The sequence below is a fragment of the Bufo gargarizans genome, chromosome 1 (genome assembly GCF_014858855.1).
Source record: "Bufo gargarizans isolate SCDJY-AF-19 chromosome 1, ASM1485885v1, whole genome shotgun sequence".
Classification (NCBI taxonomy): domain Eukaryota; kingdom Metazoa; phylum Chordata; class Amphibia; order Anura; family Bufonidae; genus Bufo; species Bufo gargarizans.
Window position 1 is genome coordinate 372,354,429 of NC_058080.1, and position 18,487 is coordinate 372,372,915.

The following is an 18,487-nucleotide window of genomic DNA, read 5'->3' on the forward strand; positions in this document are numbered from 1 at the left end:
ACTGCATCAGGCCAGGGCTTATAAAGATTGTCTTATAATGTAAGAGGTTGCTACCAAGCACTCCCTTTTTCTTAGTTTAAAGAGGACTTTCAGTTTGCAACAGCATCTTTTAAAATAATAATTTCTGAAGGTAGCTGTCATTCTGTAATGAGGTTCTTTTACCTATATTCCTTTCAGGCATTGGTCACAATGCACACAATTGGTCATGGGCGTGATGTTATGTCCATGGGCGTGTCAGAGCAGCAACAGTGATAGGGGAGTGTATATGCAACTAGCTGGTGGGAGGAGCTATACAGTAGCTGGGTGTTATTAAGGGAGTTGCTGGAGATCGGGTAGAGGAAGGAGAAGTGCATGATGGGTTTGGTTGGATACAGCAACAGGAAGTACTACACACAGGATGTAATAAACCAGAGTGATTTGTTTACATAGTGAAAACTGGTCAGGAAAGTCCAAACCGAAGAAGAGAAAAAGCATGGGAAATATGTACATGAAGTAAGCAAATACATGAGCATATCTGTAATAAACTATTATAATCCCGGAATACCCCTTTAAGGCTTACTGACACAACTCCTGGACCTTTTGCAGTTCATCAGAACCAGAGCTAGAGCCCCATAGAAGCCTATAGTACACTCACTCCGATTCTGATAAACCACAGGAGGGCCAGATCTTGCATCCATAATTCAGGCACAAACAAGCATCCATGTGTGAAAGCAGCCTATTACTTAGTAAATCATTTGCCACTTGCTTGCTATGTCAAGATAACTATTCAAATTATCAGACTACAGTAGCACAATAACTATGTCATAATGACAAACAGTATGAGACAAAACCTATATTAATATAAAACCTTTAGGGGGGAGAGTTATCAAGCTTCTACACCAGTTTTCTGGTGTATAAAAGTTGCACATTTTGGTGCAACTTCTAGTTTGCAAAATAATTTGCCATTATTTTAGCTTTTTCCAACACACTTGAAACTTTCCCAAAAAGTAGGCAGGGTGTTAGTGGGAGGATGTGAGTTGCGAGCGGGATAGCCGTGGCCCAACTCATTTAACTAGTCCCAGCTGGAGTACATTTCATTTCTTATGCACATGCGCCTCTTAATTGTGCGTTCCTGTGTTAATTACCCCCTCACACACACACTAAATCCTACATAACATTGTTTAACAAAGTTGTCCAATCAATACATTTTTTTAAAGGGTCAGAATGTCACTGCCCTGGTCCCTGTTCATCTCAATCTATCAACACAATGAAATGATGCAAGTGATTGGTTGAGCGGTCATTTCCTGTGTGTTGGTAGAGACCTGGAAGTAGAGACTAGTGAGGATAGGATAAGTGTTGGAACAGGGACACAATAAGGTGTGTATGATTTTTTTTTTACAGCATACAACCCAATAAAAAAAAAAATTATTAGCGGGACAACCTCTTCAGCATTCAGAGAGACACCTGGTCCTCTGTTACTTTTTTTTATTCGTCAGTGTAAAGGCGAATCTTCCCTATAATCCTTGGTGTGATATTGAAGAATGTCAGAAGATCAAAAATGATAGGCTGGAGTGCATGAGCAGAGTTCATGTTAAGAATGAAGGTCCCCTAGTGCTCCCAAGGCCCTTTTGCTGGTCACTGAGAACGTACATACTGTAACTCTCTAGTGATACTATTTAAATATGAGAACTAGTTTGAGATTAGGCATATATACAGCAAATAATTCTTGTGATTTATCTGTAAACCTCAATCACAGAGACAAGAGGCTAAGAGTTTAATATTCTTTTGATCTCACCTCATGTCTACACTGTTCTCTTTCTTCTAGTAAAGTGGCAATATGGAACCATATTTACTGCAGCTTGTGCAGGAAAAAACAGTAGACAGACGTTCCAAGCAGAGACCGCTTCTCTATATCGATTGTTGGCACACAGGCTTATTCAGCAGCCAGAGAGTCTACATGAAGATAAGCTTGTGGGATGGTTTGGAAAGGCTTTCCCTTCAATAAACTATGCAGTAAACAAGCAAAGGGTTAGGGGCACCTGTCTATTGCGTGTTAATAGACTGCACAGGGAAGGAAAATGGGATTCCCCAAAGTGAATCCACCCATTAAAGCATAAAGGCAATAATCCTCTTTGATTATATGTCATAAGATGGCAGAATATCTATATGTTTACTACATTTTTATAAACCTTTTATAACATCAGGTATTTTCATTGGTTATATTATATCTCAGCATTTACTTTTTAGCACATGATCTATTAACATTGGTTATTTTAGATCTGGAGTTCTGGGGTTCTGCAGTTTGTTTAAACTGATGATCTATTCCCTGGATAGATCATCAGCATCTGACAGGCGGCGGTCCGACACCCGGGACCCCTGCCGATCAGCTGTTTGAGAAGGCAGCGGCGCTCCAGCAGCGCCGCAGCCTTCTCACTGTTTACCGCTGGCCCAGTGATGTCACGACTTGTATCAACTGGCCTGGGCGCGGCTAAGCTCTGTTCACTTGAATGGAGCTTAGCCCCGGCCAGGCCAGTTGATACTAGTTGTGACATCACTGGGCCAGCGGTAAACAGTGAGAAGGCCGCGGCATTGCTTGAGCGCCGCTGCCTTTTCAAACAGCTGATCGGTGGGGGTCCCGGTTGTCGAATCCCCGCCGGTCAGATGCTGATGATCTATCCAGAGGATAGATCATCAGTTTAAACAAACTGCAGAACCCCTTTAACATTTTAGACCTAGACACAATTTTGGTACAGGGTCTACCACAATTGGTTATTTTAGGTCTGGATACATTTGTTTTGGTACATGCTCTACTACCATAGGTTATTTTAGATCTGGACACATTTGTTTTGGTACATGGTCTACTACCATTGGTTATTTTAAATCCGGACACATTTTCTGGTACATGGTCTACTTTTCCTTTTCGCAAAACATTGAAGTAATAATCTCAACATCCATTTTGTATCAAAATATACTTCTAATATCACTGCAATATATTTGGAAGGGCAGAACATATTTGGAAAATGTTTTAAGTACAAATAGTATTATATAGCTATATAAATTGTCATTCCAATCACACTATAGTCTTTAACCCCTTAAAGGCCGGGCACATTCCAATAGCCTTTCCTTTTTTTTTTTTCTTCACATACCCATATGAGGCAGGGAGATGCAGCAGAGGCCGTGCTGGGATCAGGAGTGACATGTATCAGTCAAGTTCAACCAAGGGATACATGAGGATGTGAATTTTAGAAAAAGGAGAGTGAGACCCAGATTCCTACACATTATCATAAGTATTGGTGTTATTTATTTTTAAGAATTCATCTTAACCATTTTTAAAACTGTCCACTGTTCCAGCTGTGACCATGTCCGAAGGTAGTCTATTCCACATATTCACAGATCTTAGAGTAAAGAAGCCTTGCCGCCTTGGAGACTATACTTTTTTTTTCCTCCAGACATTGGGATTTTACATAGAATAGCTTTTCACCACATCACTAAATGGTGATATTTACATAATGTCTTCCGTCACAGAAAGGATGGATATACTGTAGTAGTTTTAAAAATTCCCTATATTTGAAATGATATACATACATATTTCATTGCATTTTAATATTAGCATAGAAACATTCTGTTACCTGAAAAAACCCTGGGGGCATGGGTCCTCCTGGCATTCCATCATTCGGAGGCATGTTACCCATCACAGGACTGGGAGCAGCAGCTGCACTCTGTAGCAAAGAAAAAGAAAAGACTGCATTAACATGGTGTCTCTTACCATGAGAAGTTATTTGATGAGTGTAGATGACAAAAGCCTTCAGTTCTGTATCACTTTTTCATCACCCAGAACAAGGGAGTACAACAGGGAAAGAAAGGTCCTACAGAAAAATTACACTGAAGCCCATTTCTTTTCTTGGACTGGATTGCTTGATGGTTATTCAACTACCCCACTATCTCCTTCCTATCCTTTTTAGGCAGGTTTGACATAACCTCCATGACTTGGTTTCTCATTCAGTTGTTTGCTAATCTTGAACACATAGGACAGTCCCAACCTACAGTGGGCACACTGCTCCTCATAGCAACCACATGGGCTACCTCTATGGTAAGCTAAAAAAAATAGAAAAGATCACAGTTTTAACCACTGTAGTTATTTTGGTGTTACAATATCTAAAAGTTAATGGCCCTTATGTATGTATGTGATTAGGCCTAGGTCTTATTATCAAATGTGCCAAAATCTGGTGCAATTTGGCACATTTGGTTTTAGAAAAATCCAGTGAACCTAGCTCACTAAGGAAAGGAGTTATGGCTTAATGGGAAAGAGGACAAGAGTTAAGATGCAACATATTGCACCAAAATTGCTCCACAAAATTCTGTTGCAAAGTAAGCCAATCAACAGGGTATATAGTTAGACAAAGATGTCTTGCCAAATGCCAAATTTATCATCCTGCCTAAGCTAATGTATTTTATCTGGCACATGTCTATATAATCATTCTAAGTTTACTCCATCTACAGGATTAGTAAATCTGCCCCAGTGTGTGTAATGCTACACACTGAATGACTGCTTCTACAGAACAGTTGTGGTAATTGGTCTTTTGGTGTGAGAAAAATGCTTCCAAGCCTTGGACACAGACTTGGTATGGATTTGTTATGGATTGTGCCCTCTGCACTGCTAAGAGGGAAATGGTCATGCGATGCAAGGGGAGCAGATCTTCGATGTGCCAGCGACTGGCTGCAGTGGCGTCAAACAGAAAGTTTATATATAGGGAGTGCAGTGGAGCAGACGAGGAGCAAAGGAGCTGGGACCCAGCACCAGGAAGCAGGTAAGTATGCTTCCAAAAAAGTTGCATCACTCCTTTAAACATACCACTATTATCAGAAATGCTCCTTTTAGTTGTCTTACTTGTCTGCCAATAATCCATGGGTCTGTAGCCTGTTAATAAATCTATAGGGGATTTCCTTGCAGGCCTGGGTGTTATAGGAGCATTCCAGTTGCTAAAAGGAACAGTTCCAATAATAACAATATTTTAGGGAGGATCTGTCTAACATAGTTTGTTAGGTGGAAAATTGTAACCATTCCTACAGCTCTACGATGAAAAAGCTTTGAATCCAAAAAGTTGTCAAAGCTCTATATACAGTACTTTTGGCCTATAATAGACAGCTACGCTGTGAGGGTGACACAATGTATTACATATACACAATACATTTCTATAGTTTTGTATACACAGTATAATGTTACAGTGAAGTCACTTGTTTTTAGGTCATTTTATGACTATTTCCCTGCAGACTATAAGTAGTTTGAGAAGTCTGGTGACTGTAATAACCAAATTCTCTCCTGTCACTTATTGCCTGCATGGCAGCTGCATCTTCTCCTCCAAGGCTGCCAATTCCAGGCAGTCAAATCACGGATTTATAACAGCCATCCTAAACTGCTAGTTCAGGTAATCGAAGGGTTACAGCACGCAGAGACAGGATATTTTATTTAAGCATATCTTTCAGCTGAAGACATCCTCTCTAGGGGAAACCGTTTGGCACGCTCCTAACTGCTGAAGGGCGGAAGTGTTTAACCAAAGTTGTGTCTTGTTACTATGACAACAACCGACTTCCAACCGTTTATCAAACTTGGCACAGAAATCACATTCCCTCAACAGCAAGCACTATCATTGAAGACAGCGCGCTACCCTCTGTATGAGAGTTACTCACCTCTGAAGTGGGCAGGGCACATGGCATATGGTGTACTTACACAAGAATACTTTGTTTTCCAGAATTTTTGAGTCATTGCACTTTGTTCGAGGCATAGTTTGAAGCTATGGTCCTTTGCTAAATCCATGCCTCCTAATTGCCCTAATGCCACTTGCAATTACTTCACCCTATATAAGAGATTATCTACATGGCATAAGGAGAGGACTAAGGCTGGGTTCACACGAGCAAGATTTCTGCGCGGGTGCAATGCGTGAGGTGAACGCATTGCACCCGCACTGAATCCGGACCCATTCATTTCCATGGGGCTGTGCACATGAGCGGTGATTTTAACGCATCACTTGCATGTTGCATGAAAATTGCAGCATGCTCTATACTGTGCGTTTTTCATGCAACGCAGGCCCCATAGAAGTGAACGCGGCTGTGTGAAAATTGCAAAGCATCCGCAAGCAAGTGCGGATGCGGTGCGATTTTCACGCATGGTTGCTAAGATGAAAGTCTATTCACTGTATTCACTGTCAATTGAAGGTAAAAAAAAATAAAAAAAAATACTCACCTCCTCCAATTGATCGCGTAGCTGCCGGTCTCCTGCTCTTTCTTCAGGATCTGTCAAAAGACCTGTGGTGACACAACTGTGCTCATCACATAATCCATCACCATGGTGATGGACCATGTAATAAGCTCAGTGACGTCACCACAGGTCCTTTGACAGGTCCTGTAGAAAGAACAGGAGACCGCCAGCTACGCGATCAATTACTATGCAACGGCCCCAGCAATCTGAGTTTCCATTCAATACTTAAAGGGAGTCTGTCACCAAGAAAGTCACTGTTCAACTAGGTACAGTGCCTTGTAGGGAATATAACGATACCCTTCACCTAGTGATCTACTGCTTCATTCTCGAGAAAAACTACTTTTAATCTATATACAAATGTGCTAAGTGCACCGAGGGTGAGTGCAACCCTTGAGTCACGGCCTGCCCTGTGAGTGATCTGAGAAGATCTGTCAGATTTTCTGCACGTGAATCTGACAGATTGCTTTATTGTGGCTTTGGGCAGGATCCCAACCCCTTACAGGTTCTGCTCATTAGTTAATTAGTGATGCTATTTATACCTGCCTCTCACTATAGCCCTTGAGGTTTATAGTTTCTCCTGGAGTTCTCTGCTGATGTTTTGTGGATCTCCTGCTCCCAGTTCGTCTTCAGTTAAGCCCTCCTTTCTTCTCTTCTGTTGTTTGTACTGGCTAGGCCTTACGTAGACGCTGGTTCCTTCATCTGTGAAAGGAACCGGTTTTCTTTTCGCCTGCTCCCTAGCTGAGGGTTTGTGTCAGTAGCAGCAGGGCTTATGTTCGAGTGCATGGACACTTCTACCATCGAGATTTATTCATGGTGGTAGCAGTTAGGGAAAGGCTCAGGGATTGTCAGAAGGTGACCTTTCCCTGTTCCCTAGCTGTGGGGCCTAGCCTGCTGTTTTGTTTAATTTTGTTGTGTTTGGTTTGCTTCCTTTCCCTCAACTTCTGTGACATTATATACCGCCCTTACCGTCATTTTTTTCCCTTGCTCCATGCAAAATGGAAGCAGTTGATACTCTGGTTGATCGCATGCAGGAATTATCTTGGAAGGTAGCAGACCTCCGTACTTCAGTTGCACTGTGTCAGGGCTCTCTGGCGTCTGGCGCCGCTGGTGGGAACCAGGTCAGCATTGAACCAAAGGTCGCTCTCCCAGAGATAACTTTGTTCGGTTCAGGGAGTCTTGTAAATTATATTTTTCGTCTGCGTCAGATTTCATCTGGAGGCGAAAATCGAAGTGTGGGGATTACCATTTCTTTGCTAAAAGGTGATGCTCCGTCCTGGACTTTTTCTCTGCTGATCGGTTCGCAGTCCCTCCGATCAATGGACAAATTTTTCTGAGCCCTGGGCCTGATTTATGATGACCCAGACCGGGACTCTCTGGCCAAATCTAAGCTGCGTAGTTTGTGTCAGGGAGAACATACGGCTGAGTCATATTGTGCTGAATTTAGAAGATGGGTGACTCGGAGTGGAATGACCTTGCACTCTATAGTCAGTTCTGTCAGGGGCTGTCTCAGAAACTAAAAGACACCCTTGCGTTTCATGAAAATCCTGATTCTTTGGAGGCTGCCATGGCTCTAGCCATAAGGATTAATAGATGTCTGAGGGAGAGGTACTAGGTTCCCCTCAGGCAAGAGGCACTGTCATTTGGGGAATCTGTCCCTCCTGATGCTCGGGGTACAGTGACACTTGAACCAGGGACTGGAGAGGAACCTATGTAGTTAGGTCAGGTCTCTTCTTGCCTTGGTAATAGGCACTCTAGAGTACAAAGAAGACTGTTATTTCTGTGGTAAAGAAGGAAATTTCGTTAATATGTGTCTTTTTATTAAGCCTCAAAGTGGTAATGAAAAACAAAAGGGGGGTTATTTAAAAAAAATACGTTCCCTTACTCTTTGTAGCGTGAATTAACAGAGTCAGAACAGGTATATTTGTATTCTACCTGCAGTACCCTATTCCTCCTGCCTGCCATGGTGGCTCTAGACTCTGAAAATATTGAATTAGAAGTATTTGTTAACAGTAGAAGTATTTGTTTAATATTTTTGTTTATCAATTTGTCATGGTTTTAGAACTAGCAAAGAGATATCAGTGTTTGCTATAGATTCCGCTCCTCTCTCGCAAAAGTGTCTAACTCATATTGTGCAGGATATTCATTTGAGGGTTGGTGAGTCTCATGTTGAATCCATTTCTTGTTTTGTTCTTAAAGGTTTGCCTGCTCTGCTGGTTCTGGGTTTACCATGGTTGACCAAACATAATCCTACCATTGATTGGCAAACTAGACAAATCAGTAATTGGACTGATTTTTGTATGGACAACTGTCTCGGCGAATCTATTTCTGAGGTATCCACTAAGGTGTTACATTCATTTCTTTCTGATTTTTCGAACGTATTCTTGGAAGGTGGAGATCAGGAGTTTTTGCCCCCCCCCCCTTACTTAGAGTATGATTGTCCGATCAATCTTATTCCCGGAGCAAAATTGCCGAAATCTCGGTTATATAATCTTTCCCAACCTGAAAGAGTAGCTATGCTGGAGTATATTGCCGAGAATTTGACAAAAGGACATATTAGGCCATCTAAATCACCTATGGCAGTGGGCTTCTTTTTTGTAAAGAAAAAAGACAGGTCCCTTAGACCGTGCCTAGATTTCCAGGAATTGAATCTCATTACTATCCATGACCATTATCCCCTTCCCTTGATTCGGGATCTATTTGATCAGATTGTTGGTGCCAAGGTGTTTTCTGAGTTGGATTTAAGAGAGGCTTATAATCTGATAAGAATCAGGGAAGGGGATGAATGGAAGACGGCCTTCAATACCCCTGAGGGTCACTTCGAGAACCTGGTTATGCTCTTTGGTTTAACGAATGCACCGGCAGTCTTCCAGAACTTTATCAATGACATTTTTCATCATTTGGTGGGGAGGTTTATCGTTATTTACCTCGATGACATACTAACTTACTCACCGGATATGGATACTCTTTAGGATCATTTAAGACAGGTGTTATTGATCCTTCGGGAGAATAAATTGTATGCAAAGTTGGAAAAATGTGTGTTTGCTGTTTAGGAACTGCAGTTTCTGGGTTGGTTACTTTCTGCCTCAGGTTTTCGCATGGATCCCGAAAAGGTCCGTGCGTTACTAGAATGGGACCAGTCAGAGAATCAGAAAGCTCTGATGCGTTTTTTTTTTATTTACTAATTACTACAGGAAGTTCATTCTGAATTATTTCTCTATTGTCAAACCTTTGACCGATATGACTAGGAAGGGCGCTGACTTCTCTGTCTGGTCAGAAGAAGTATTACAGGCTTTTTCTGCAATTAAGGACTGCTTTGCTTCCGCTCCCATTCTGATGCAACCCAATGTGTCTCAACCCTACATTGTGGAGGTTGACATGTCAGAAGTGGGAGTTGGAGCAGCTTTGTCACAGGGTCCCTCTCCTAGCAAATGGCGTCCGTGTGCTTTTTTCTCTAAGAAACTCTCTGCCGCCGAAAGAAATTATGATGTTGGGAATATAGAGTTGTTGGCCATCAAATTGGCCTTTGAGGAATGGCGTCATTGGCTAGAAGGAGCGATTCATCCAATTACGGCAATTACTGACCATAAGAATCTGGCTTACCTGCGATCAGCAAAGCGTCTGAAAACTAGACAGGCCAGATGGTCATTATTCTTTACCAGGTTTAATTTTGTGGTTACTTATTGTCCTGGGATCAAAAACGTCAAAGTGGATGCTTTGTCATGTAGCTTTCCTGGGGGAAGGGGGATGATTCGGAGGATCCCGCACCGATTTTGGCTAATGGGGTGGTGGTATCCGCTCTTTATCCCGAGCTGGAGGCGGAATTGTTGGGGGCTCAAGGTGAGGCACCTGATTCCAGTCCTCCAGGGAAGTTGTTTGTTCCTTCAGAACTGCAACACAAGGTGTTCAAGAAACATCATGATACTGTCCTTGCGGGACACCCTGGGAGGAGATCCACGGTGGATCTTATTTCCCGGAGAATCTAGTGGCCAGGTTTGGTTAAATGTGTTGAGGGCTATGTAGCAGCTTGTGAGACCTGTGCACGTGTTAAGGTGGCTCACACTCAGCCATCAGGATCTCTTCTTCCTTTGTCCATTCCATCTCATCCTTGGACGCATTTGTCCATGGACTTCATCACGATTTACCAAGTTCCTCTGGAAAAACTGTGATTTTGGTGGTGGTGGAGCGCTTCAGTAAGATGGCTCACTTTGTAACATTATCAGGTTTGCCCAATGCTAAAACTCTCGCTCATTGATAACATAGTGAAATTACACAGCATCCACTCAGATGTGGTGTCTGATATAGGGATGCAATTTGTCTCAGGTTTTGGAAGGCGTTTTGCACTCGTTTGGGTATTCAGTTGTCTTTCTCTTCGGCTTTCCATCCTCAGTCGAACGGACAAACTGAGCGCACTAACCAGAACCTGGAGACTAATTTGAGGTGTTTTGTCACTGAGAATCAGGAAGAATGGTCCTCGTTTTTGTCCTTGGCTGAGTTTGCCTTAAATAACAGGAGTCAACTGATAAGTCACCATTTTCGGCGCATATGGTTTTCACCCTCAGTTTGGTACTTTTTCTGGGACTGAATCTTCTGGTATACCTGAAGAGGAGAGATTCTCTACTTTGTTGTCTTCTATCTGGCAGAAGATTAAGGTTAATTTGAAAAAGATGGGCAAAAGATATAAACGGATGGCTGACAAGAGACGTAAGACTGGTCCGGACTTGTGTGTGGGTGATTTGGTGTGGTTTATTGGTCCTTACAAAATCTCATCCATTATTTATTCGGTGGTGTTTTGTCTGGAACTTCCGCAGGCCTGGAAGATCCATAATGTGTTTCACAGGTCCTTGTTGAAGAAGTATGTTGAACCTGCTGAACCATCTCCTTTGCCTCCTCCTCCTGTCTTGGTAGATGGTAATCTGGAGTTTCAGATCTCCAGAATACTCAACTTGGGGTTCACTTCAGTACCTGGTGCATTGGAGGGGATATGGTCCTGAGGAAAGAATGTGGGTTCCGGCTACTAATGTCAATGCTAGCAGCCTTGTGAACGCCTTTCACAGGGCACACCCAAACAAAGTTGGTTCTGGGTGCCCTGAGGTCACCCGTAGAGGGGGGGGGGGGGTACTGCCACGCCCTGCCCTGTGAGTTATCTGAGAAGATCTGTCAGACTTGCTGCACATTAATCTATCTGACAGATTGCTTTGTTGTGGCTTTGGGTAGGATCCAACCCCCTCACAAGTTCTGCTCATTAGTTTGTTAGTAATGCTATTTATATCTGCCTCTCACTATAGCTGTCACGAGGGTGTCAAGAGCCACGTCTGACTCCGTTATACCCGGGGTCAGGAAGTCGCAGCGGGTGGCTGCGCGCTCTATGTCTAAAGATCACGTTGTTTCTTAATGATAGTTTTCTGTGTTTGCCTTGCAATCCTTTTTGTCTCACTCAGGGATCCAAAGCTTCTCCTCCTCAGCTGTTTCTTGTCTGTCACTCCCAACCTCCTTATATTCTCCTCTCACACTTCTCTAGTTGCCAGATATAGAGCTTCCTGCCTGGACTTCTATACTGACCCACTGGAGCTGTGAATCCTGGTTGCTGTTCCAGAGTGTTATCCTCCGGATCCCTGTTGGGCTTTTTGTTGTCTTCTGTTGACGCCCACCTGGGATTATATGTTTAGTCTGTATTGTCTGTCCTCCCCTTGGTGTTTTCCTTTAGAGCTAGTGGTGCGGACTAGTGTTCCCACCGCCCTATTCACTATCTAGGGCTCATCTTAGGGAAAGCCAGGGTTTTAGGCACGTGATCGGCGTACGGGTGAGGAACCGGTCTAGGGACGTCAGGGCAGTCAGGTGCCAGCCTCAAGGTGAGATAGGGGTCACCACCTTTCCCTCTCCCTTGGACAGGGCCTTCCTCTTTCCCTCCCTCTGTTTCATGTATGTGATAGGCACGCCGGTCGTGATAATAGCCCTTGCGGTTTATAGTTTATCCTGGAGTTCTCTGCTGATGTTTTGTGGATCTCCTGCTCCCAGTTCGTCTTAAGCCCTCCTTCCTTCCCTTCTGTTGTTTGTACTGGCTAGGCCTTAGGTAGACGCTGGTTCCTTCATCTTGTGCAAGGAACCGGTTGTCTTTTCGCCTGCTCCCTAGCTGAGGGTTTGTGTCAGTTGCAGCAGGGCTTATGGTCGAGTGCATGAACACTTCTACCATTGAGATTTGTTCAGGTTGGTAGCAGGTACTTTTTCACCAGAATGAAAGAAAGAATCACTAAGTGAAATGTATTACATTCAGCTAAGCTAGCACTACAAGCCATTGTGTCTGGTTTAAGAATTAATTTATTTGTGACAAACAAAATAAGACAATATGAAAAAAAAAAAAATTACACTGGCACAATATTAGTCTACAAAAAAAAAAAAAGAATTCCTTTAATATGTTGTTATATTGCCTTGATGAAGTATTACATATCTCATTTATATGGAGAGCAGCTTTCAAACTCTGCTGCATGCCCTTGCAATGTACATAAGATAGTTGTCGTCCAAATGCTCATTGTCCTGACAGCTATTTCCTCTGACTTTTAGAAAAATGCACACAGTCTACTTAGACATATGACTAATCTCAATATTTTCTATGGATTTTTTTTTTCTATGGTACATTGCTGCTCAAACGTGTCCTTTAACCATATGGTTCTTCAGCTTTTGGGCTGTAAAAGTAATAGAAGTACAGGGAAGTGGGCACCAATAGTTTTCAGTATATTATAAATAAAGAGGCTGTCTGGATGATGGTGATGATGATGACTGGGGATTGGTGAATTAGGGCTATTTAACAATTTTTCTTAAGCATTCTGAGCTTGATTAAATAAAAAAGATATTGGTCAGACAAGTCCTTTAAAGGCTATGGACACCTAGGGTGGGGGAAGGAGTTTTTTTTTCATGTTTACATTACTGTACAGTACTGAAAGATGGTGTGATGCAACTTGTACTCCGTATGGATCCATCTGCCCAGCTTCTGCACTGTACAGCGCGTGCGCCGATAAAAGAGGCATGACATTTCAAGGCCAGGCGTGATTACCTCTACATCTCCTGGCCGTGTTTCTCAAAACGTTGGGGGCATGACTGGCAAAGAAAATGAAAGGAGCCTCGGGTACAACTGCAACACCCTTGCACTAAGAAGCTAATATGCATAAAATGCATTAAAGGCTTAATTCTCCAGATTTGGGCCACTTATTTCACATTATAAGATGAAAGGCGAATCACTCTTTTTTTTAAATATAAAATGATTTTTGCCCAAAATAAATGAAATGCAATCATAAAAAATTTCCGCAGTAGGTGTTCATAGCCTTTAGGCCCCTTTCACATGGGCGAGTTTTCCGTGCGGGTGCGATGCGTGCGGTGAACGTATTGCACCCGCACTGAATCCTGACCCATTCATTTCTATGGGGCTGTGCACATGAGCGGTGATTTTCACGCATCACTTGTGCGTTGAGTGAAAATCGCAGCATGCTCTATATTGTCCGATTTTCACGCCACGCAGGCCCCATAGAAGTGAATGGGAAGCGTGGAAATCGCATAGCATCCGCAAGCAAGTGCGGATGCGGTGCGATTTTCACGTACGGTTGCTAGGAGACGATCGGGATGGAGACCCGATCATTATTATTTTCCCTTATAACATGGTTATAAGGGAAAATAATAGCATTCTGAATACAGAATGCATAGTAAAACAGCGCTAGAGGGGTTAAAAAATAAATTAAAAAAATTTAACTCACCTTAGTCAACTTGATCGCGAAGCCGGCATCTCCTTGTGTCTCCTCTGCGCTGAACAGGACCTGGGGTGAGCTGCTGCATTAAATACCGGTTAAGGACCTTTGATGACGTCACTCCGGTCATCACATGGTCTTTTACCATGGTGAATCACCATGGTAAAAGATCATGTGACGTACCATGTGATGACCGGAGTGACGTCATCAAAGGTCCTTAACCGGTATTTAATGCAGCAGCTCACCCCAGGTCCTGTTCAGCGCAGAGGAGACACAAGGAGATGCCGGCTTCGCGATCAAGTGGACTAAGGTGAGTTAAAAATTTTTTTATTTTTTTTAACCCCTCTAGCGCTGTTTTACTATGCATTCTGTATTCAGAATGCTATTATTTTCCCTTATAACCATGTTATAAGGGAAAATAATACAATCTTCAGAACATCAATCCCAAGCCCGAACTTCTGTGAAGAAGTTTGGGTTTGGGTACCAAACATGCGCGATTTTTCTCACACGAGTGCAACGCATGACAATGTTTTGCACTCGCGCGGAAAAATCGCGCATTTTCCCGCAACGCACCCGGCTCTTATCCGGGCAAAAAAACTGACGCCCGTGTGAAAGAGGCCTTAAAGTCTCATATGCTTGACCAAGTGCACAAAGTCAGTTTGATGTCCCCATATGGCAATATTCTCCCCTAGTGGTGAATACCAATGTAATAAGACATGTGATGGAACATGCAACAATCCTTTTTTTGTTCATGGATTCCATGTGTATTTGTGAGAATAAAATGTGTATACCTGTGTGTGAAAGCATAAGCACACAGGGATACAGAATGACCCCACAGATTAATTTGGCACAATTTACAGAGTAGGAACAGATTCATAGCACTGATCAGATAATTGAAAGGTCCATCAAAGGTTACTAAAAGCAGATTTTTATTACTACAGGGCAAGATGGAATGTGAGACCGAAAAAGTTTAGAAGACATTGGGGAACATTCCTCAATGTGTTTGTGTGCCATACATTGGTGTGGATGCATTTTGATTGTAGGCTAGCATGTGCCATTATACTGAATTAACCATGCCTACCGCTCTTACAAATTTCCTTTTTTTTTCCCCAATAATTTCTTATTTTAGACTTTTTTTATTAAATTAATATGCAATATCTTTACAATGAACAACAGTGAATAGTTGCTTTAGATGACTAGTTTCACACCAGTGTATGGCGCACAGGAGGAAACAATAGTTTTAAACTTCTGGTTCATGTGAAGGGCAATACTGATATGTGTCCTTTATTAGAAAGAGACAGCTGAGGGTGGGTAACACACAGGATTCAGAAAGGAGAATGCAGTAGATCCAATACTGGAATTACATTATATGCCATAAATTATTAGGAGGTGGTTAAGAAGTTTAGTGCCTTAAGGAACTGCTGGGAATATAAGGGTTAAGCTGCTTAAAATTCAGATATTGCCTGACTGCCGTCATTGCTCCTCTATCACCTCCTCTCTGCTTCCACATCGCATCGGCCAAGGGAGAAAAGTACCTTGCTCAGCAAAGCCTCCTGCATATCAATGAGCTTAGATTCAGCAGAGAGAGGGGGAGAGCACGGGTGAGGTGGTGGAGGATGGGGGAAGGGAAAGAGAGGAACATAAGCCACTGAAGGGGAGTAAGGAGTTGACAAGTAGTATGGATATAATGTGAGGTGCTAAAAAATAGAGGGTTTTCACTCTAGGTGAGGGTCAGTACTAAATAATATGGAGAATAAAATACACTATAAAAGTGTTACAGATGTAGGCATTTTGCTTAAAAAGAATAAATGATAGATTTTTTGATCATGACCATTCTGAAACAAAGGCGTGAATGAAACAACTGGTCATAATGATAAGTGATTTTCTACACCATTGACCATGTACTGAGTATGCAGCATGTCCAGGCACAGATTGGCCTACACGGGAATCCATTAGTGGGCCCCTGAGCATGGTGGGCCCCCAGTCCCCCACCCCTTGCATACATGGCACAACAGACTGACTCCCCTTCATACAGAGAGACAGCCTACAGCAGTAATCCGCAACCTTCGGCACTCCAACTGCTGTGAAACAACTCCCAGCATTCATACTTACTTGGATGTTCTTGCAACTTCCATAGAAGTGAAAGGATTCTGGGAGTTGTCATTTCATAACAGCTAGGGTTGCTCATCCCTGGCCTACAGCCTCTCAACCAGCCTAGGTATCCATATTAGATATTTATGAAACAGTTTATTATTATAGACACATCAGGTGGCCGAGATGACTTCTATGTACAAAGTTAGGCCACAAAGTACCCTTTTTCACATTGTTCAGGGACCCCTATAATCAATTATCTTAACTTGCATCTTGCTGCCGTCTGTAACTGGGCGAGCAGGTAGCATTTACATGTAGTGAATTCATTTTACTGGTGGGCCCTAGGCATCCCAGTTCGACATTGAGTATGTTGAACGTTCCTCATGATAAATTCAGGCTACAAAAAATCTGCCATAGTCAAAAATCCAATTATTTCAACACCCAACATTGAACATTTTTGCATCTTGGAACAGGTGCTTTGTGTGGGTCATTTCCTTGACATGCGTACTGAAGAACTTTAGTGATGATTTGGCCTTTATTTAAAACATTCATTTTTATTACTATTTTACCACAATTTTACAAACTGGAATAGCTTTTACTACTACTTAGGGTGATTTACACAACAGCATTTTCCATCTATGTGCTGTCTGGGCTGCACCCACATAGCAGACGGATAAACTGAGTAGTTCAGACATTTGTTTATCTTCTTGGAACGTTGGTTCATGAAGAGAAAAATCTCAGCATGCACCATTTTTGTGCCTTTTCCATCTGAGACTCAAAGTGGTTATTTATCAAAACTTGCTTAGTTGCCCATAGCAACAAATCAGTTTCCACATTTCATTTTCCAAAGGAGCCCTGAAAAATAAAATGTTGGCTTGATTGGTTGCTATAGGCAAGTAAGCCAGTTTTCCTTTCCCCCAGCTTTGATAACTCTCCTCTACTGATTCAAATGTATGGGTCTGGACACACTGGAACATCCAGATACATCAGAGTTTTGTGGACTAGATATCAGATTAGCCATCTGAATCAGACCTTTTTCCACATGGATTTCGGCGCATATTCCGCACCAAAATCCTTGTGGATACAATCCACCTCCCACTGAACAGGCTAAATCTGCCGTTGGATCGTTGGCAAGACAAGCTAAAAATCCAATGCAAATGCTTGGTGGAAAAGTCTGACGTGTATTTACCCATCGTAACACACTATTCTAGCTTGAGCCTAATCTCAAGTGCTGTCTGCCAAACAAGCACAAGGAGACTATCTGTGAACAGGGTAACAGTAGGGTTAACAGCATTTTTTTTTTTTTACCCATTTTATGTTGTCCCTTGAACTTTTATAGTCTGGCTACAGACAAACTTTGCTTTGCTCACAAATGGAGATTTATTTGAAGTGATAGCTGGCGGAAAACATGCTGCCAAGATCTGTTTCCAATATGGTTAATGAAAACCAGGCATGTAAGGAGTTACAGCAGACTGCTTCAACTGGGTGTGTCTACGTCAGGACACACTGCTAATGATAAGTGGGTAGCAGCTTATCCTGAGGGAGATGAGACATTCCCTTTCTTATTTGGAGTGCATTGAACAGGTTCTAGTCCACATAGCTTATTGTGGTACGTTAAAGCGGCAATCCAGAATTTGACAAGTGATGGCCATCAATATCTGATCCTGCAATACGCTTTTAGTAACTGAAAAAAAAAATGGTCATAGAAAAATACCTACATGTTTTACAAACATTTTTCTACATCACAGGCCTACATTTAGACACAGGGATAGGCACCAATTTATATGACACTTGTTTCACACTAACATTGAAACCATCGGCAGGCTGTTCTGTCAGAGGAAAAGCCTGCCGGGGTTCATTGTATCCGGCATAGCCGTATACTGCCTTTCCCTGCTGGAGCCCATTGAGTATAATGGGACCAGCAGGGATCCGGCCTGTTTCCGGGTGTAAGTGCTTGGAATTTGGCTGGATCCCCGTCGGTTCCCATGCTCCAGCCATGAGTGAAGTAAAAAATTAGGAGGTCATTCTGTCTTTTATACTTTCTCTACTTTTATGATCCACTCCTGATTTTGGCTTCCAAACCTGCATCAGTAAGCCTGACAGTGTAGCAGATTCCTTCACAGTATGGGGTAGTTTTTATGATTTTGTTTTTTGCCAAGACCAGGAGTGGAAAGGCATAAAGGAAAGAACTGCACTTCTATTTATTGTATCCACTCCTTGTTTTGGCTAAATAAGAGTAAAACTGCACATGGTATGTCAAGTTTCCATCATGGTGTCCATATGTTTGATGGGAAGAATATTTCAGCATGCACTGGTGCTAGAAGTTAGTTTCAAGAGGAGTATAGTCAGATAGTACCAGGGATACATAGAGATGTAACTGAAAAACTGTTAGGCCTCATGCACACAACCACATTACGGGCAGTGATGG

The 18,487-nt window shown here is 42.5% G+C and overlaps 1 protein-coding gene across 1 annotated transcript in view; it reads right to left on the minus strand.

Annotated features, from left to right (window-relative positions):
* Nucleotides 1-18,487, minus strand: part of LOC122920408 (single-stranded DNA-binding protein 3-like) — a 443,360-nt gene that overhangs the window by 137,903 nt on the left and 286,970 nt on the right. Inside the window, exon 5 of the mRNA XM_044269882.1 lies at nucleotides 3,609-3,698. Within this exon, the coding sequence (XP_044125817.1) occupies nucleotides 3,609-3,698 (90 nt within the window). The remainder of the gene's footprint in view (nucleotides 1-3,608; nucleotides 3,699-18,487) is intronic.